Genomic DNA, 22,045 nt, shown 5'->3' with positions numbered 1-22,045 from the left:
CCATCAATATAGATAATATTTACATGTAAAAAAAAACACAATATGTCAAGGAAACTTTTATATTGCCATATTTAGATGAAGTAAACCAATTTTAAGACCTGGCCACAGCGGAGGGGCCGTTAAGTGTTATCCTTGTGTGTATGTACCAAAATTATTTTCTGTTCTCTAACTTAAGTTAGCCTTAACCATAGGTTATGAAACTTATACACAATGCTTATTATCACAACACACAGATCAAGTTCAAATTTGGGTGGCGTCACTTCTACAGGTCTTGAGTTATGCCCCTTTATAACGTTATATGCAAGTGGGGGCAATATCTGTGTCCCATGGACACCTTCTCCATTTGTTTTACTTTAATATTTGCTATGCTCTATTTTTATCACCATACAATTGACAAACTATCAGACATTTCCATTATAATGTGACATTAGATGTATTCTGGTGTTGCTGGTGAATAGAGTAATAGTAGTTTTGAAATCTTGAATGAAATCTCGACTGAAATTTTCTCAAGTATTTCAGCTCTGATCCACTTGAACTAGCTGTATAGTTGATAGAAATGCAGGGAGAAGTACAAGAAGATTATTATTTTGAAACATATTTCTAAAAAATGAATGTTTTATTTTGTAGGACCATATTCCCGACTTATTTGAACATTTTACAGAGATGGGCTTGGAAATCCACATGTTTGCATCTCAATGGTTCCTAACACTGTTTACTGCCAAGTTTCCTCTTCACTTGGTATTCCATATATTGGACATGTTTCTGTCAGAGGTAATCTATTCTGTCATAACTAACATTACATCATACCCTCTTAGGGAACATTTTTTTGTAGCATATTACAAATTATACTTTGAACAGTACATTTTCTTCTGATTTAGCAATTCAAATAACACTATAGATAACTGTGAAAAAATTGAAGATAAAACTTGTAACTGTGAATTAAAATAAGAATATCTGAGAAAAGCAAGGGTAATTTTTAATGATAATATGCAGATAATGGTATCAACAGTAAGTATTTTTATTTCCAGGGCAGTACATTTCTGATGGGTGTGGCAGTGGCATTGTTAAAGGTAAGATTATTATGGTTGAATTAGTGAAATAAATATAGGACAGTCTTCATGTGTATATAAATTTATGGCAAATACATGTAGCCATGTGTATTATTATGGGTCTTATCTTCACCTTGTTTAAAAGACTACACATTTTGACTATTGTGCATATAACTTTATAAAAAGTATGTAAATTATGAACAAACAAATCTACGAGAGCCTCATGAAATGGATTCTTGGCTCCTTCTTGTCAAAATGTGAGCTTCAGTCATTATATATATGGAATTAGATGGAACTGTACAAGGTTTATGTATTTTAGACCAGATTAATGTAACTTTGAATTAAAATTGTGTAAAAATTGGAGAGAAAAATCTTGGCACATACTGGTGATACTCCTTCCATTACCGGTAAGTGTCATTGAAATTATCTGATCCAGTAAAATGTTTTAATGATCTAAATTAATGCTGCAGTTGTCTGCCATTAGCATAGATAAAGGCTGATAAAAAGTGTTATTAAGGAAGCTAAAAAAATGTATGTGTAATGGAGGAGGGAATATCTAAAGTTTATTTTATGATAAAATCTATAAAAGCTATATCCTTTTTAACAGTGCTATTAGAAAAAAAAGTTCAGAATTTGAAAAGTATTTGAATCTGACTATACTTGATATTTTGAATCTTATTGTAGTGTTCTAGAAAAGACCTATTAGCCCTAGACTTTGAAGGTATACTGAAATTCTTCAGAGTGAGCTTACCAAAGAAATATCGAGGAGACATCGCTGCCAAAGAATTGATTCAGGCGTCTATCAATGCAAAGGTATTAGCATGAGTAGTTCAGGCCAACCTTAAAAATATGTTTGTTTGCAGTTTTCCAACTGTACCTTCAGACTGAAGGGTCGGTAGGTAGGAAAAATATTTTATTTTATTAGCCAAAATAAGGTTTAAACAAGCAATTACACAAACCAAGTTTCTCGTGGAGAAAAAACATTTTAAAACAATAAACACTGAAAGCCATTATGAAATGAACAGGCATTTTCAGATTAAAAACTTTTTAATCAAAATTGAAACTATAACATAATGTCATTATCCAATATATGTTTTTCTATGTTCAGTGGACCGTGAAATTGGGGTCAAAACTCCAATTTGGCATTAAAATTAGAAAGGTCATATCATAGGGAACATGTGTACTAAATTTCAAGTTGATTGGACTTCAACTTAATCAAAAACTACCTTGACCAAAAACTTTAACCTGAAGCGGGACAGACAGATGAACGGACGGACGGACAGACGGACGAACGAACGAACGGACGCACAGACCGAAAAACATAATGCCCATAAATGGGGCATAAAAATATGGTATAATAAAAATACTGGAACACTTATAAACAAGAAATGACGAATTATTTTTAAAGAATTATATTCACTGACATATATACTTCTTGACTAGAATGCTTTCATGAGTAAAGTATTTTCATCAGAAGAATGTAGATATTGAAGCTTTATAAACACCTGCCCAGACTTCTTGTCTAAGAGTGTTTTCAATAAAAAAAAAATCAACCTTGCATTGAATCTTCCTCAATTGAACAAAAAAGGCAACTTAAAAAAAATATATAAGACATCTGATTTTTTTCAAATTTCTATCAATATTTAATTATACATGTAATAAGGTTATATTTTGAAAGATATGTTGATGTCAGGCTTCATTGAAAACCAAATAATTCTTAGACTTTGTGGTGAAATCCATAGCACCCCTTTAAAAGTAAATGGTCTGTACTGAAATGTTTTGACTGCATAAAAAAATTTGGCAGCACAGCTCCTAAGGACATGTTTCAATTCAATTCACACAGTTTAGGTATATTTAATTCAGTTCACACAGTTTAGGTATACTTAATTCAATTCATACAGTTTGGGTATATTTAATATCCTAAAAGAGAGAATAATTGCAATGAGTGGGGCAACCCTCCTTATCCTAAAGGAGCATATTCATTGCAAGCGAAGATAGATTTAATATACTAAGTGAAAATATATATTTATTTTTCCAAGTAAATCATTCATTTTCTCTACATCTTTGTGCAGTTTAGTTGGCTTCTTAATGCTTTGGCATTGTCTATCCATTGGCATGTTTATAGGGTATCTATGAAGTCATGGAGGAGTGTTTCATCTTTGTCGTCTTCACAACGATTTATAGAAAATATTGTTATACTTCAGGCTGCTGTCAAATTGTTTAACCACTGATATTGGTTCCCTAAAGTCAGGCTCAAAACATTCTATACCCATTTTTTTTGAGACAGAAACGGTTATGTCGGTTTTATGAATATCCGCTGCATCATCGTCCATGATATCTGACATCGAAGACATAATTCTATGTGCAACTCTGCCTAAATCTGTATACTAAGTTTACTATTAAACTTTTTAGTTTGTTATTTGTATTAATATTGACAGAAGACGACATCGTAAGGTACTCTTCCATGACTTCATAGATACCTGTAACTAAACAATCTCCATGTGCTTTATCATTAAACGGTCCGATGAACGCTTGATGGAAAGGTAAGAAAAACCGAACTTAAAACGTGTAATCGACCTAGACTTTAAATCAATTTCGGAAATGACCCGATGTTCCCGATCCATCTATAGAAGTATTAAAAATAATTTCTTCAAATTAAAAGCACAATAATTTTCACATTCGGGTTGATTTTCAAGGGTCGGTCGGTAAACTGCAAACAAACAATATTTTGATTTAAGCCTCAAGTTTCTAACCAAAAAGAATTTAGATTAGGAACATGTTTCTGACCAAAAAGAATTTAAATTAGGAACAAATTTCTTACCAAAGATAATTTAGATCTGGAACAAATTTCTAACCAAAAGATAATTAAGATCTGGAACAAATTTCTAACCAAAGATAATTAATATCTGGAACAAGTTTCTAACCAAAGATAATTCAGATCTGGAACAAGTTTCTAACCAAAGATAATTTAGATCTGGAACAAGTTTCTAACCAAAGATAATTTAGATCTGGAGCAAGTTTCTAACCAAGATAATTAAGATCTGGAGCAAGTTTCTAACCAAAGATAATTTAAATTAGGAACTAGTTTTAAAACAAAGATAATTTAAATGAGGAACAAGTTTCTAACCATAAATAATTAAAATTAGAAACAAGTTTGTAACCATTGATAATTTAAATGTGTTTTAGAATTAATTACATTCATCATTCTGATATTTGTTTATATAAATTTTCATTGATACCTTATCAAAAGTACACACACCAGCAACATATTTTGACATGATTTATGTATTTATAGGTGAAAACCAACAAGTTGAAAAAATATGAAAAAGAATACATAGCAATGAAGGAGCAGTTACTACAGCAAGAAAATCCAGTGGAAAAATTTGAGGTTTGATTATATTTTTGTAATTCAAGTTAAATCTTCATGTGAACAGTGATGTATTTGGTGTGATACTTTAACTCAGACTTAGTGACAAACACTTAGAATGTACTATATGAGGGTTTTTTTTGCTCCGTGTTGAAGGCCTCACTGTGACTTTGAGATAAAGAACAGCAATACTAGTGCTGTTCCTTTGCTTTTTGTGTTTTTTTTGCTGTTTATGTATTGATTTTGTGTCAGGGATGGATACCCCATATCCTTTTTTTTTATACGCCCGTTTACAGACGTATTATGGTATACCTCTGTCGGTCTGTCTGTCCGTCCTTCCGTCTGTCGTCAACATGTCGGACATTAACTCAAAAACGCTTTAACCAATTTGCATAAAACTTTGGTGAATTGTTTATATCTATTGACGTGAGCTCCCTTTCGTTTTTTTATAAATTTCAGATTTTAAGTTTCCAAGTTGTGAGGTTTTATTCACTAAAAAAGGGGGATTTTCCAGTTTTTGAACACAACTCCAAAATGCTTTCACCAATTTGCAAGAAATTTTGGTGAATTGTTTATATCTATTGACATGAGCTCCCTTTCCATTTTCATAAATTTTAGATTTTAGGTTTTCGAGTTGTGGGGTTTTATTCATTAAAAAAAGGGGCAGTTTACAGTTTTCGGACAATAACTCCAAAATTTGTTTAGCAGTTCTCATGAAATTTTGGTCAATTGTTAATGTCTATTGATGTAAGCTCCCTTTCGAATTTTATAAATTTTAGATTTTACGTTTCCGAGTTATGGTGTTTTATTCATTAAAAAAGGGGGGATTTTCCAGTTTTCGGACAATACCTCAAAAATGCTTTCAGCAGTTCTCATGTAACTTTGGTGAATTGTTTAAATCTATTGACAAAAGCTCCATTTCGATTTTCATAAATTTCTGATATGACATTGAAAAGTGACTGAACTTTATTCTTTGAAAATGCAACGGGCGTATCATGCGCTCATGGCGCAGCTGTTTATTCTATTATATTACAATAAAAATGTTTATTTTAGACACATTCATTTCAAATTGTACTTCAATATCACTGTTTACTATGAAATCAAATAATTAGGGCACTATATACATTGTTGTATTTCTAACTGAGGATTAGAAGAGTAGACATTTCAACTGTTATAATGAATGGCAATTTTTATATTATCATTGATTATACATGTACTGTCAGGTATAATGTTTTATCTTCTGTAGAGAGAAAACCAGAGATTACTGGATGCTAACATGAGGCTGGAACAAGAAAATGATGATTTAGCACATGAAATGGTGGAAAGTAAGCTGAAACTTGGAAGTGAATTAGACAAGGTATACAACTTACATTATTATTTTAGAGTTTTGTAGATAGCAATGATTTAATCATGTATTTATAATACACATAATCATATTAAATTTAGATGCATTTCTGCTGTTGGGTTGCCATCTTATTTACAATCATCTCCATTTTTAAAATTCCTATTAATAGTTCAAGCATTACTGATTCCTGCTGCTGGGTAAAGTATGAGTAGATAATGTTAAATATCATCAATTGCAGCTACACATTTTAAGGACTGCTCCTGAAAAGGTTATCTGGAGTCAATGTTGGCACTTTCAAATAAATTTAACATATTTTAGCATTAACTATTTGGTGACTTCCATGGAAGACTTTTTAAAAAGTGCCCTAAGAAACCTTTATGTACTGTTTTCTTGCATAACCCTATGAAAGACATGTAAATCTGATGATTGAATTATTGTTATTTTACATTAATCACTCAAACATGCATGGTACCCAAGGAAATCGTCACAATGGGTGGGTGTCAAGAAAATGAAAATGTAACTGAAATTCTAAATATCCGTCTATAGGTGGTTACTCCATTTTGAAAGTGCCTGGGTATCATGTATATTTAGAATAAACAGCCCTTGTGTATTATTTCAAGAACAATGTGACAATTGAAGAAATTAAGCATAGAGGAACATTGTCATTTAAAAGAAAGGATTGTATGTAGAAATTGAGGGGAGAGATGTTTGAGACACAAATAAATATATTATGGGTGAAGTGATTTAAATTTTCTGTGATCTTAGTAAGTAATCTAATTCATTTCCACAAGATGATTGACATTAAAAAAAATATAGAGTGTAGCAAAATGTCTGATAATTTGAGCAGCTATATTAAAAAAATATCTTCTATTGAATCCTGATCAGAAATTGGTACAATTTTCTGTAGATATAAGGAACTAACAACAATTTATATGTCATGATTTCCTCAACAACAATAATTTATTTTCAACTTTTATAGTTTGACTTTGTAATGGTACATTATGTAGACAAAAAGGTAGATAAAAAAATGATATCTAAAACTAATAAAATATATAACTTTGCTTTCAGAAAAATGATGTAAATGTATGATTATTTATCCTATTTGCTAGATAAATGTATAGTCAACAAAAAGGTGTTTACTGCTAGTTGTCTGATTTATTTCACCAATTAATGTATTAAACAGAGTAGAGAATTTTAAGAGTCATTGTAATGTACTTGAGGTACATGTACATGGGATTTCTGTAGGAATGCTAGAAAATAACATGAAAAAGTGTTTTGAAAATATTTCTTGTTGTTCAGTTTTTTATGTACATTTTGATAACTTGCATTACCTTTGATCCAGTTGCATACCTTTATTTCAGAAAAGTTTCTGTATTTTTATAAGTTTTTACTTAGGGTTAACTTTGGAATTTGTATTTTCTATGTTCTTTATTCAGGATTTTTGTTTTGAAGGCATGAATCAGTTTAGGAATGATTTTTGTGGTGATAATATTTGCCATATTTTTAGATAAGAGTTTCTCTCAGAAATGCAAAATGACTTATTTTGCACTATAGGCATTGTTCATGTCAAAAAAAAGGAGCTTTGCATGAAATATTTGTTAGTTTTGATTCCCTGCCATTTTTGAACTTTATTATTTCTGGTTGAAAGAAGTCAGTATGTTTAAAATCAGTCTAAAATGATCTTCTGGTGCTATATCTACATAAGTCTCACATAAAGGGTTTATGAAATGATTTTAAAAAAGTCAAAGATATTATCATGCATTTGAGTTCCCTTTGTGATTTTAGAATTTATAAAAAATTAGAAGCCTTTAATGAAATAAGCATAAATCTAAAGTAAAATGTTTTATTCATATTACATATCGGAGAATATTTGATGTTTGATAGGCAGATCATTCGATCTTTAACGAAATTTTGTTTTAAAAATGGAAAATGAAGTTTGTTTTGGTCTGTGAATCATCTTTCAGGATATGATGTACATAGACAAACTCACAGCAGTGTATCACTCTCATCAGTTGAGCTGTTTACATTTATTACCAAAAAAAGGAATTTAAGGCTCATGCAATGTTTAGATTTGGATAAATTGTTTATTTTATCGGTGATAATCTTTTGTAAAGAATTCTAATCAAAATTGTTACGGGCGAGTCCAGTAAAAAGGTTTGTTGAATGTGGAGCCAATAAAATTTTCCTAATTTATCTGAAATTTTCTGAAAGACAGATTTTCAGGCATGTAAGTCAATCAGTTTTTCTGAACATTTGAGACCGTGAGGCATACTACTCAGTACTCTGCTATTTGTTTGCATGAAAGAAAGGTTAATATTGAACTGTTGGGGAAAATTGAATGAGATACTTTGACAATACATGTATCAGTTACAACTTGCACAGTCACAGTACAAATATTATGACAATATTTCAGCCAGAAATTGAGAAGGACCCAGTAGAACAGGTAAAACTGTTGGATGCCAGATTGTTGAATGAACTTTATGTGTCACCATTTATATGAAGCTTATATCTAACTTTAATACACAGTCTATCAAATATGTCTAGAACTATAGTAACTTTGCTTATATATATATACATAAATTGTTAGAAAATTAAAACTGTGTCTCTTATAAGTGAATGATTTTAACAATACTATATAATATGCATTGCAAATACATGTATCATATATGTCTCTAGATTAAAAAAAAAAAAAAAAAAAAAAAAGAAGTCATACATTTCAAATCACAAGTTTATAGTTCAGGCAATGAATACTGTGAATAAAAAATTCGAGTATAGTCAGACTTAAAGAGGATGTTGATAATCAACACTTATATGTGTAAAAATTGGTCTGACTCGGGTATATGCATGACATTGTTTCATGTAGATTTTATTCTCTCTGCAACAATCAACAGAATATTGAGAATTTAGAATCACAACATGAAATGTAGAAAATTGTCCTGTTCAATTAATTTTTTAAGAAATGAGTTTCATTTAACTAATCAGATGATAAAACATTATGAGGACTATTCACTATCTTATACAGTGGATTCATTATTTTTGTTTGATACCAATCTTCATGGATTTCCTGTAAACATGGAAACCTAGAAGTTCAACAATCAACAAATTACAAATTGTCTATATGTTTGTATGCAGACTTCAGCAAAAACACGAAATCAAATATCCACGAAAATGCAAGTTTTCCTTCATCCATGAAAATTGGTAGCCATGAAAATAACTGAATCCACAGTACTTCGATTTGAGCTTCAACAAACCTGTTATTATGACCTGGGTTACTTTATCTTTTATACTGTATTCTCTGTATGAAGTATAATTGCTTGTTATCATTGTTGGAGTAGACAAAAGAAAGGGATAGGTTAACATTCTATTTATTATCTTTATTACATAGTTTGTTAACCTATAATATAATATAATAACCTTGAAAACCCATCAAAAATCAGTCATAGATTTATTGTACTTTTTCTACATAAAGATGTTTTGATATATGAGACGGATAAAAAACTAAGTTTGGAAACACTATTTTTGCTTTTTTGGTGTGAAATAGCATCAGTATATGTCCAGTACCTAAATAGGGCATTTGTAAACCTCCTTTTCATATGCTACGTTCTCTGTTCTACATTGAATTTTTGAAATGACTCAAAAGTTAAGCACATAACTTCTTTTTAATCTTTAATCTATTGGATAACAAGCAATTTGTACACTAAATGCGGTGACTATGTTTTTTCCTTCCAGTTATGCACATACAACCTTTATAAATTTCATTGTGGGGTTTACATATACATTCAAAAATAGCCATAGCATTCTCACTTGGGTTAATTCCTCATTTCCATCAAAATTACTGACAGTTGACAAATGATTAGCTCCAAACTATATTTGAAGCCGATGTATATTTTTACCACATGTCTAACTATTAAAAGCATGTACAGTATGAGGAATGTGATCTTTACTTTTGTTCCAAAACAGTGTTTAAAATTACACATTAGGTTTCATTTCATTAATATTTATAAAAACATGTTACTGGTACTTTTAAAAACCGAAATAAACAGTTATATGACTTTTAATATGAGAAAGGGTTTGGAGGAACTTACCTGAATATATGTTTTAAAATGATTATTTATTTTTAAAATTGAAATAATGTTCCAAAATTAGAATTGACATTTTCATATTGTACTCAGGACTGACGTTGATAAATTAACTTTGACCTATTGTTAACACTAGATACTAATAGTAAAATAAATGACTATATTAAAGTGGATGAAATAGATTAACATGTGTTAGTGTTCTATTTTACTTTCAGTATAAAGATCAATGTGAAGAGCTATCTGGTGAGCTAGTCTTGGCTAAAAAATTACTTAAAGATATTCAAGAGGAAAAACAGAGATTAGAAGTAGAATCATCACAGGTGAGGAATGACGTACATTTGCACAATATTCAAAAAGGTTTTACAAAGTTACAAAAAGCACCCATGGTAGATATTGAGTCATGCAACTTATCCCTTCTGTCTAATTGTAAAAATATCTTGGATGAAGAGATAAATTACTCAGGACGGGGAATGTGTTGTTGTTAAAAGAAGATGAATCCTTTCGTTCTAAACTGTAACACTAAGCCAGAGTTTTGACATGGTAGCATGCTGGTATCAGTCTGCACATATCTCCCCTTATGGAAAATTTACTAAAACTGATCAGTCTTTGCCTACTTGTAAATGCTTCAAGTTTTATAGAGCCAATCTGTGTTGCAACCTTAAATCATTTATCAAACTGAAAACCTCACAACTTGTTTGACCCAAAGAGTATTCTAACAATGACCTCTAACATAAAAGAAATGTAACAACAAGACCATCAAGGCAGTTTTTAAGAAAATAAATAAAATGTAAGGGGAAAAACAATTATAAGGAAGTACAGACTATGATGTTATTTTTTTAAATTCTTATCAGTTTTAATAGATTTTATTAATTACAAGAAGGCTGAAAATTTAGATGTGTTGTTGACCTTATGATTATATATAAGTTTAAATTTCAAATTTAACTAAGAATAACATGAAACATGAAGCTAATAATGATAACTAAAATTACTGAATGATTTGAAGAAAATTTAAGGTCACATTTACTTCAACATGAAGAAGATATTTTTTCGTTCACAAACTATTTCAGTATCATTGTGATTTTAGGTTAAAGAAATGTGTAGAAGAGAACTGGAAAAATCTGAAGCTGATGGTAAAAGAAATGCTGTAATAATTGCTGATTATAAACAGGTAATAAATAGTTGGCAAAGGTGAATTCCTCATTAGTATAACATCAGTATTACAATATTATCAACAGCAAACAATGACCACAGAAAAATTAATGACAACTTGCCCTCAAATTAACACAGGCAACAAATATAATTGGTCACTGACCTGTATGTTTTTAGATGCAAAACTAAAGGAACATATCACAGAGTTTACATAAAGTAGCTCTTGTTAAAAAAATAGTGGACACATACTGGAAGAAAGAAGTCTTTGCACAAATAACCGAATCTCAAAATACTGTTTGGTGAAAAAAAATCTTATTTTATAGTGTATTTTTTGAAAGAAAATAAACCTCATTCTTTATGAATCTGTATGTATTTAAATCAACTTCTTGCCAGTCTTTAACTCTTCTTACAATATTAATTTATTGACTAAATTTAAATTCTGTTATTTTTTTTTTTTTAGATTTGTTCTCAGTTAAGTGAAAGACTCGAAAAACAACAAACAGCCAATAAAGAGGAGATTGGAAGAATTAAGGTTCATAAGTATAATGTCATTATTATTACAGTCTCAAACCAGGATTTTTATAACCAATCAATTGTCAGGATACCATTCAAATTTCTAAAATGTGTTGTTGTGTTGTTTTAATCATTGACATTTATCTCATGTTTTCACAAAGGAAGTTTTTCGGGTGGCTTGTACACTAAGCCTGTACCTACCTTAATTTTCTGTAAATGAATATTTTAAATAAATGTTAATGATATATTTTTATACAACCGCAAAAATTTGTGGTTGTATAATGGTATGATGTTGTTGTCGTCTTTGTCTGAAGACGTTTGGTTTCCAGACAATAACATGAGTATAAGTGTATGGATCTCTATAATCTACCACAAGGTTCCATACCACAAAAGGAAGGTTGGGATTGATTTTGGGGGTTATTGTCCTAACTGTTTAGAAATTAGGGTTCTTTGAAATGCTGAATTTAGCAGTGTATTTAGATTTTTAATTTTGGGCCCTGTTTTCAAATGGTCCACATTAAGGTCCAAAGGGTCATAAATGAAACTTTGTTTGATTTTATCAAAAATAGAATTCTTGGGGTTCTTTGAAATGCCTATTCTCAACATGTTTTAGGTTGTTTGATTTTTGGCCTGGTTTTTAAATTGGTCCACATTAAGGTCCAAAATTAAACTTTGTTTGATTTCAACAAAAATTGAACATATGTTTTTTTTAATATGCTGAATCTAACTCTGTATTTCGATTTTGGATTTTGGGCCCCGTTATCAAATTGGCCCACATCGAGGTCCAAATGGTCCAAGATTAAAGTTTGTTTGATTTTATCAAAAATTGAATTCTTTGGGTTCTTTGATATGCTGATTTTAGCCATGTATTTAGATTGTGGATATTGGGCCATAATAGGTAAATGTCCAGTTTCAAATTTTTAAGTTTAGACCACATTCGTTCTGTGTCAGCAACCTATGCTATGTCAAATATTTAATCACAACACAAATTCAAAGCTGTATTGCACAATTAAAAGAAATCTAAGTAGATTCATAGTTGAAAATAGATACAGCATCAAATTCTTTTTTTAGAAAAGAAATTATGATTAAATATAGTTTGAAATTCACTGTTCATTATTAGATATTTTGAAAAATAATTGATGGTCAGTTTTTTAGATTTTTTAACTACATTGTTTTAATGATGAAGGATAATTTGGAAATTGTATCTTCATTTTCTTTGTTAATTTTTTGAAGAACTTCATGGTAGGTTTGTTTGTTATTCTCTATAAATTAATTTTTAGAATGCTATATATATTTTTTTTTTTATGAAACAAACCCCTTTAAAATGTAGCTAATATTGTCCATTAATAAATAAATAAATTAAATTCTTTGTGTACTTGGATATGCTGAATCTGACTGTGTATTTAGATTTTGGATATTGGATCATAATAAGGTAAAAGTCCAATTTCACATTTTTCAGTTCTTTGACCACATTCATTCTGTGTCAGATATTTTAGATAATCTAAATTCAGAGCTGTATCAAGCTTTTATGTTGTGTCCATACTTGCCCCATCTGTTCAGAGTTCTAACTCTTCTGTCATATCAAGCAGCATCCTGAGGAGCATTTTATTTTTGTTTAAAAAAATATATAAATATTAATGGAATACATCATGCAAAAACATGTATCCAATGACTCATAGCATTTTCATGGAAAGGAAATTTTAGAGTCATTTATTATTATTACCTTTCCTGTTTAATTGCATTTTTTATACATTTTTGTCTCGCCTGCAACAAAAGTTGAGATGAAGGCTAGATATAGTGATCCTAGATCCCATCGTTGTCTGCATTGCAACATTTAGTTTCAGTTTTTATACAACCGCAAAAAAATTTTTGTGGTCGTATATTGGTATGACGTTGGCGTCGTCGTCGTCGTCGTCCGAAGACACTTGGTTTTCGCACTCTAACTTTAGTTTAAGTGAATGGATCTTTATGAAATTTTACCACAAGGTTCAATACCACAAAAGGAAGGTTGGGATTGATTTTGGGGGTTATGGTAATAACAGTAAAGGAATTAGGGGCCAAAAAGGGGCCAAAAATAAGCATTTTTGTAACTTCCAGACATAACTTGTGTGTTAGTGTATGGATCTCTCTGACATTGTACCACAAGGTTCCATATCACTAAAGGAATGCTGGGATTGATTTTGGGGGTAATTGCCTCCAAATTTTAGGAATTAGGGGCCAAAAAAGGGGCAAAAAACAAGCATTTTTCTAGTTTCATGACAATAACTTGTGTGTAAGTGTATGGATCTTTCTGAAATTGTACTACAAGGTTCCATATCACAAAGGGAAAGCTGGGTTTGAGTTTGGGGGTAATTGCCCTAAACGTTTAGGAATTTGGGGCCAAAAAGGGGCCAAAAAACACATTTTTTTCTAGTTTCCAGACAATAACTTGTGTTCAAGTGTATGGATCTCTCTGAAATTGTACTGCAAGGTACCATACCACAAAGGGAAGGCTGGGATTGAGTTTGGGGGTGATGAATCATAATGGGGGTTCAAAAAATTTTGGGGGGGGATTTATTTTTTTTTCCTTTTTTTCTTTTTTTCCTTTTTTGTTTCTTTTAAAATTTTCCATTTTAAGTTGGTTATTTCTGATTTATATTTAAAATCAAATAATAATGATATGGTAGGAGATACACACCAAACAGGATGTGTAAATATACAATATATGTACATTGTCGGAAAATATAAAATTTATTTGTATGAGCTTTAGAAACAGGACGAAAAGCGAGGCTCGCCGAGCTTTTCTCCTGTTTCGCAGCGAGTACAAATAAATTATATATTTTCCGACAATGTACATATATTGTTTTTATCCTGAAATTTTTACCCAACACTTGAAACTTTAGTTGTTAAAATCTAAATCATTGTCTCTAATTTTTCAAAGAAATCGACATAGTTTAAACGCGGACCGCGAAGAGGACACCAAAATGAACTGGTACGCAAAAAGAAATATCCACACTACCGCTTGCTCATCATGGAAGAGGGATAACAGGAGATTTTATTTGTACAAGTACAAATAAAGCAAAAATTTATTTGTGTACCTGTTATTTGTATAATAGTTGGCTGATTGCAGGATAAATTATTATATAATAAGTATTGTGCAATAGCAAGAAATTTTCAATTGCACAGTATTGCACAATAGCAAGAAATCTTCAATTGCACAGTATTGCGCAATAGCAAGAAATCTTCAATTGCACAGTATTGCGCAATAGCAAGAAATATCCAATAGCACAATATTGCGCAATAGCAAGAAATTGTCAATTGTACAGTATTGCGCAATAGCAAGAAATATTTAATAGCACAGGATTGTGCAAAAGAAGATACTTCCTATAAATTGCTTATTTCTTGACCAATTTCAATGGGGTTTTATTCTTGATTTCATGGGGTTCTTTAATATGCTGAATCTAACCGTGTATTTAGTTTTTGGATTTTGGGCCCCGTTTTGAAATTGGTCCACATTGAGGTCCAAAGGGTCCAAAATTAAACTTTGTTTGATTTCATCAAAAATTGAATTATTGGGGTTCTTTGATATACCGAATCTAACTGTGTATTTAGATTCTTAAATTTTGGTTCCGTTTTCAAATTGGTCTTCATTAAGGTCCAAAGGGTCCAAAATTAAACTTAGTTTGATTTTAACAAAAATTGAATTCTTAGGGTTCTTTGATATGCTGAATCTAAACATGTATTTAGATTTTTGATTATGGGCCCAGTTTTCAAGTTGGTCCAAATCGGGGTCCAAAATTAAACTTTGTTTGATTTCAACAAAAATTGAATATATGGGGTTCTTTGATATGCTGAATCTAACCATGTATTTAGATTTTTGATTTTTGGGCCCCGTTATCATCTTTGTCCACATTGAGGTCAAAAGGGTCCAAAATTAAACTTTGTTTGATTTCATCAAAAATTGAATTATTGGGGTTCTTTGATATGCCGAATCTAACCGTGTATTTAGATTCTTAATTTTTGGTTCCGTTTTCAAATTGGTCTACATTAAGGTCCAAAGGGTCCAAAATTAAACTTAGTTTGATTTTAACAAAAATTGAATTTTTAGGGTTCTTTGATATGCTGAATCTAAACATGTATTTAGATTTTTGATTATGGGCCCAGTTTTCAAGTTGGTCCAAATCGGGGTCCAAAATTAAACTTTGTTTGATTTCAACAAAAATTGAATATATGGGGTTCTTTGATATGCTGAATCTAACCATGTATTTAGATTTTTGATTTTTGGGCCCCGTTATCAACTTTGTCCACATTGAGGTCAAAAGGGTCCAAAATTAAACTTTGTTTGATTTCATCAAAAATTGAATTATTGGGGTTCTTTGATATGCCGAATCTAACCGTGTATTTAAATTCTTAATTTTTGGTTCCGTTTTCAAATTGGTCTACATTAAGGTCCAAAGGGTCCAAAATTAAACTTAGTTTGATTTTAACAAAAATTGAATTCTTAGGGTTCTTTGATATGCTGAATCTAAACATGTATTTAGATTTTTGATTATGGGCCCAGTTTTCAAGTTGGTCCAAATCGGGGTCCAAAATTAAACTTTGTTTGATTTCAACAAAAATTGAATATATGGGGTTCTTTGATATGCTGAATCTAACCATGTATTTAGATTTTTGATTTTTGGGCCCCGTTATCAACTTTGTCCACATTGAGGTCAAAAGGGTCCAAAATTAAACTTTGTTTGATTTCATCAAAAATTGAATTCTTGGGGTTCTTTGATATGCTGAATCTAACCATGTATTTAGATTTTGGATATTGGACCATAATAGGTGAATGTCCAATTTAAAATTTTTAAGTTCTTAGACCACATTCAATCTGTGTTAGAAACCTATGCTGTGTCAAATATTTAATCACAATCCAAATCCAAAGCTGTATCAAGCTTGAATGTTGTGTCCATACTTCCCCCAACTGTTCAGGGTTCGACCTCTGCGGTCGTATCAAGCTGCGCCCTGCGGAGCATTTTATTGGTTAAAGTTTTTAAAGACATTGATAACTTGTCAAACTTTGGCAGAATTTTATAAAACTTTTACAGAAGCTTCTTCATGATCAAGGAATAGTATTATGAGCAAAATTTTGTAAAACTCTTTTTTTCTATTATTCTGTATTTTACTGAATACATAAACATTACAGCTCTCTGTAGTAATGACAACAGTGTTAGTTTGAAATGTTTTAAAATATTCTGAAATATGTGAATTTTCATGATCTATTTCTTCAGTTGAGCTTCTTTATATTATTTTAGGGACAAGTTAGGTCATGTGGCAATTGTTCAAAGATGTTTAAAGATGATGGAAAGATAGAACTTCCTGAACCAAAGGTTGATCCTGATTCTCTGAACCCTAAATATTTAGACCTCCAGGCACAGATTAGAGAGCTTGAACTCGAACTAGCTCAAACAAAGCTAGCTTTAGTAGAAAGTGAATGTAAAACACAAGACTTAACACATCAGTTAAATTCTACTATAACTGAATTACAATCTTCTAAAAACACTTGGTTTCAAAAGACTATCAACTCTCTGAAAGAGGTGACTACTCATAATACAAAGAAGGAACCTAAAGATTAGTGATCAGGAATTACAATCATTTAAATACACTCGGTTCAGAAGACTATCAACTCTATAAAGGAGGGAACCAAACACCATAGAAAGGAAATAACAGATTAGTTATTAGGAATTACAATCATTTTAGACACTTGGCGACAAAAGACTATCAACTCTTTCAAGGAGGTGACAAATCATACAAGGAAGGAACCTAACTACAAGTTACAAATTGTTATTTTGAAAAAGAAAAATGAATGGACATGTTTCAGTTGTTTTGTTTGTGGATGAAAGATTTTGTGTTTATGAGTTGAAATTGTATCAGAGCAACAGTGGATGTAGAATGTGTGGTTTTATGAATTTGTTTAAGTTTTCTTTTTGTTTTGAATGTTTAAGGCTGTGAAATAAGCTGTTGAGACATTTCAGATGTATTTATTTTGTAAGTGTGAGCTGAGTATTTTACATTATTGCTGTTTATCCAATGTTCCCATTGAAGAAATAAAACCATGCAGTGTAAAACACGTACAAAGTGTGGAAAAAAGAGACAAAAAATATTTGTCACTGTCACTTGTTAACAGTATGGGGAATAACATTCTGATAATTTTTTACTGATTTGTTTTTATAGGGAACAAATTCTGAAATTTAAACTTCAATCCAAAATGGAAAAAAAAAATTGGGAAGACACTTATCAAAGATATAAGCTGTGTTTGCTTGTATCCAGTCATTTTAGTTAGACCTAGAGCTTAACTGATAAATCCTCTAATGTGAGGGTACCTAATTTGCACCTATTTTTGCAGTTTTTTCATCTCCATTTTTTTAAGAAACAGACAAAAGTTCCCATTCTGTATTTATTTTGTAGATGTATCCTTAGTTACTATAAAGTTTCACAAATTTAATTTCGAATCCATATTGAATCAATGAAAAATGGCTTTGAACCAACCTCCAAACGATCCAAGATTCTGTATTGAGGAGTACCTAAATTGAACCCATGCTTAACAACACATCCATAAAAATTGAATAACTGATGTTATGTTCTATTTCTCTACATTTATTAACAAGTTGACAACAGTCCATGCATGTACTGCATTTTGTATGAAATGGATGTCTGTGACATATTTTAATTTTCCATTTTTAAACTTGACATTTTGTAGATGTTGCATGCAACATTTCTGTAAAAAAATCAAAAAATCAGTGGAGTCTTCGTCTGTTGATATATAATGTGACCTTTTTGTTTATCTTAAAGAATATTTAGATATGTTGGAAAACATGCATAATGATAAACGATGAATATGAATTGTTTAGTCTCTAAGAAAACCTATAAGATATTCATTGTTATTTATGCTGACTGAGTGCAAATTGGGTACTAGGTGCAATTTGGGTACTATAACCTTAAAGTCATTTTATGTAGACTGATAGCTTAAAATATATTCTGATTTTAGTTGGCCTTAGTGTCAAGGTTGATCTTGCTTTAATTTGTTTGTCAAGAATAACTGAACTTGTAATGACTGTGTAAGATGACACCAGAAAGACCTACAGATTTTAACCCTTCTTCTCAATTTATTTCCTCAGGAAGTCCTTGCAGATTAACTACTGGTTATGAATTGTTTATTTTTAGGGCATTGAACATTTTTAATTTGAATAGTTTCCTTTCCTTTATCTGTATAAAGATACTTCAGAATGACAGGGTTAATTTACAATATTGAATGCATTTAACATAAGGGACAATTTAATTTTCATACCTTTTATTTTATTTTCTGATCTTATTGTATTACATAAAACATGGCCAGGATCAACTTTTTCAAAATGACTGTTTCATGGGAATAATTTTAGGACTGTTGAATGGCTATTAACTTGTCGACAACATGTTTTAATTTGATTGGTTTATTACCTCATTTCTACAATGTTGTCTGCATGGAAATCATATTATTTGTTTTTTTTTCTGAAAAAAGAGTAGAACAAATCAGTTACTATTGTTTTCATTGGTCCTCAGACCTTAAATGTTACCCTCTGCTTCTGGCTTCAGGTAACAGTTTGCTGTTTTAGTTAAATAATTACTAGAAAGTTCCTTCCTACCTCCCACATCCATTTTTCTATTTAAAGGAATATCCCTAATTAACTGTACGGTATACTGTTGACAAGTTTGTTGCAAACTTGGTAAAATTTTGTATGTTAATTGTTTAGTATGTAAGAGGCAAACAATTGTTTAAGTTTGTGATAGTGGTAAATTTAAATTCTAGTCATTTTATATCACAATGATTGATACATGTTGTACATAGTTTTGTTATACAAATCATTTTGGCATAATTTTGTGATATATCGCAGTTTCATTCAGAATTATTTATTCCATCCATCTGGCATTTTAATCATTTAAAACACATTTATACCCACCTAGCCAAGTCTTGGCATTTTCATGAGGTATTACTTTCATGGGCTTTAACAGAATTGCCAAGTTCTATTTTTATTTAAATTTTGGGATCATATAATGCTATCACGTCGGCGGCGTCTTCTGAAGACATTTGGTTTCCGGATAATAACTTAAGTTTATGTGTATGGATCTCTATGAAATTTAACCAAAAGGTTCAATACCACACAAGGAAGGTTGTTTTTGGGGGTGATGGTCCCAACCATTTAGGAATTAAGGGCCCAAAACAATCATTTTTCTAGCTTCAGGACAATAACTTGTGTATAAGTATTGTGATTGCTCTGAAATTGTACCACAAGGTTCAATACCACAAGTAGAAGGTTGGGATTCATTTTGGGGGTAGTTGCCCAAACCATTCAGGAATTAGGGGCCAAAAAGGGTCTAAAACAAGCATTTTTTTAATTTTCAGGCAATAACTTGTGTTTAAGTATATTGATTTTTCTTAAATTGTACCACATTTTACAAATAGAAAATTTCTTCAAATGTTATTTTTTTTCGAATAAGGGGGGTGCAAAAAAAGTTGGTTTTTTTTGGGGGGGGGTCAATTTTTTACCCTCAAGGTTTAAGAAATTGTCAATTTTCCAAAGAAAAATTAGGGGTCGCAATTTATCTTTCTAATTCTTTGTATATAGTCTGTAAACAGATTAAGTTAGTATTGCGCAACAGCACAGTGTTTTGCACAAAAGCAATAAATCTTCAATTGAATATAAATTCAAATCATATAACCAACTTCAAGTTCTTGGACAACATTTATTCTGTGTCAGAAATCTATAATGTGTCAATATTTAATTACAACCCAATTCAGACCTCTATCAAGCTTGAATATTGTGTCCATTTTTGCCCCAACTGTTCATGATTGGACCTCTGCGGTCGTATCCAGCTGCGCTAGGCGAAGCAGATTATTTTTCTGGCAGTAGAATTCATATCTTGTGATATTTATGTAGAAAAAAATAAATACTGCTTATAGAAAATAAAACTTCTCTGAGCTGCTGCATATATTTAGAATTATTATAAAAATAAAACTGTTATCAAAGTGAAGGGCAGTGTTATTGCCACATTAAAAAGTTAAAAAGTTTCACAGACAATGAATAACAAATGGGCCTATTTTTTCCTAATCTTTTATTTTTTTGTAAAAAGAAATTAAAATTTCATGTGTTGAAAAAAGCTAGTCTGTTCATCTTATTAATCTATTTATATTTCAAACCCAAAATGTTTTCTGAAGTTATTTAAATGACTTTTCAGAAATTTTTATTTTTAAGTGGACATAACTGACTTTTCTTATTGTATTAGCTACCTTGTAAACTTATTTTTCTACATTAAGATTTAAAAAATGAACTATTTAAACCAAAATGCAAGTGTTGATTTTTATTGGCTATGGTTATTGTTTATTAATTTTTTTGTACATTGACACAAAAAATGAACAGTAAAACTTTCAGCCAATATTAACAAATGACTATCTTGTGCTTAAAAACTTTTTTAAATTTCCAAAATTATTTGGTAGTTTTCAATGCAGTGAATATAATTTCTGAAGCATTTATTTATCTTGTGTCAACTTTGTGTTACATACCATGCCACTTAAGAATAAATTTGCTGTAACCGTTCCCATGGTAATCAGAGGATTGTAACATAATATATAGGTAAAATAATCATCAGGAAACAATATTCTGAACTAAAAAGAACAAAACATTATTTTCCAAAAGCTACCATCTTAAAATTTTCCACCCAGTAAAACATTCCATTGATATTTTTTGTTTCTGCATTTTTTTTTGCTGCTGAATATACTCAATACTGCCATAGATATTTGATGATCTGATGATCATTATTTATACAGTTGTCATTGTTAAAGACGATCATATTGCTGAAATATCATTTCTTTGTTTCCTGTGTCCAGGGTTATTTCAATGGTAGTCATAATATAAATGAATTCCAAGAGTTGGACATGTGTGTATACTGTACTTCCTAAACCAAAATGGTATCCAAAAACCAGTCTCATTATAAACAGCAAACAATGTGCAATTTAGTGCTAAGATATTGATATTGAGCTTTTTTATTGTTGTACAGTGTATAATAATAATATTACAAAAAAATCCAATAAATTCCAGATATAAAGCAAATAGTTATCTTTTTTTTACAATTAAGATTTAGTTTAAAATTTGCTCTGCAATCTGCATTTCAGATTTACTTAAGACTTTTCCATCTTATTGTTTTAAATTACTCTTGTGTTAGTGTGCTTGCGGTGAATGTGGGTGGTTTGGGGTTTGATCATTGGCAGGGTCAAACCAAAACTTTAAAATTTGGTATTTGTTGCTTCTGTGCCTAGCATGCATCATTTAGGAGAAAGAACAAATAATTGTTGAATGTAAGTCAGAATAATGTGCCTGGATAGAGTGGCATGTCTTCATGCAGATTGTTAAACGAAGTCGAAGGAGACTTTAGGTTTGCACTCCGTGCTTCTGTCTGTCTGTCTGTCCATCTGTCAGTCCAGCAAATCAGTTTTCCAAAAAAATTTTCTAAGTGCTTGAAGATATTGATTTGATATTTGGTTTATTGA

General features: G+C 30.7%; 1 protein-coding gene across 5 annotated transcripts in view; it reads left to right on the top strand.

The window, feature by feature from the left end:
- Positions 1-21,608, top strand: part of LOC127729168 (rab GTPase-activating protein 1-like) — a 73,272-nt gene extending 51,664 nt beyond the window's left edge. For 2 of the 5 annotated variants that reach the window (XM_052236849.1, XM_052236848.1), the window contains 10 exons: positions 628-771; positions 1,029-1,070; positions 1,734-1,862; positions 4,345-4,437; positions 5,663-5,773; positions 8,175-8,204; positions 10,056-10,160; positions 10,925-11,008; positions 11,450-11,521; positions 16,779-21,608. In XM_052236849.1, coding sequence (XP_052092809.1) covers positions 628-771; positions 1,029-1,070; positions 1,734-1,862; positions 4,345-4,437; positions 5,663-5,773; positions 8,175-8,204; positions 10,056-10,160; positions 10,925-11,008; positions 11,450-11,521; positions 16,779-17,099 — 1,131 coding nt within the window. In that variant the 3' untranslated portion in view covers positions 17,100-21,608. Of the gene's footprint in view, positions 1-627; positions 772-1,028; positions 1,071-1,733; positions 1,863-4,344; positions 4,438-5,662; positions 5,774-6,740; positions 6,983-8,174; positions 8,205-10,055; positions 10,161-10,924; positions 11,009-11,449; positions 11,522-16,778 lie in introns of those variants that run through there. The other 3 variants (XM_052236852.1, XM_052236850.1, XM_052236851.1) reach the window with 2 other exon arrangements.
- The last annotated feature ends 437 nt before the right edge of the window (positions 21,609-22,045 follow it).

Source organism: Mytilus californianus, unplaced genomic scaffold, assembly GCF_021869535.1.
Source record: "Mytilus californianus isolate M0D057914Y unplaced genomic scaffold, xbMytCali1.0.p SCAF_2, whole genome shotgun sequence".
Taxonomy (NCBI): Eukaryota; Metazoa; Mollusca; class Bivalvia; order Mytilida; family Mytilidae; genus Mytilus; species Mytilus californianus.
Note: the sequence above shows the minus strand (reverse complement) of the source record. Positions and strands in the feature narration are given on the sequence as shown.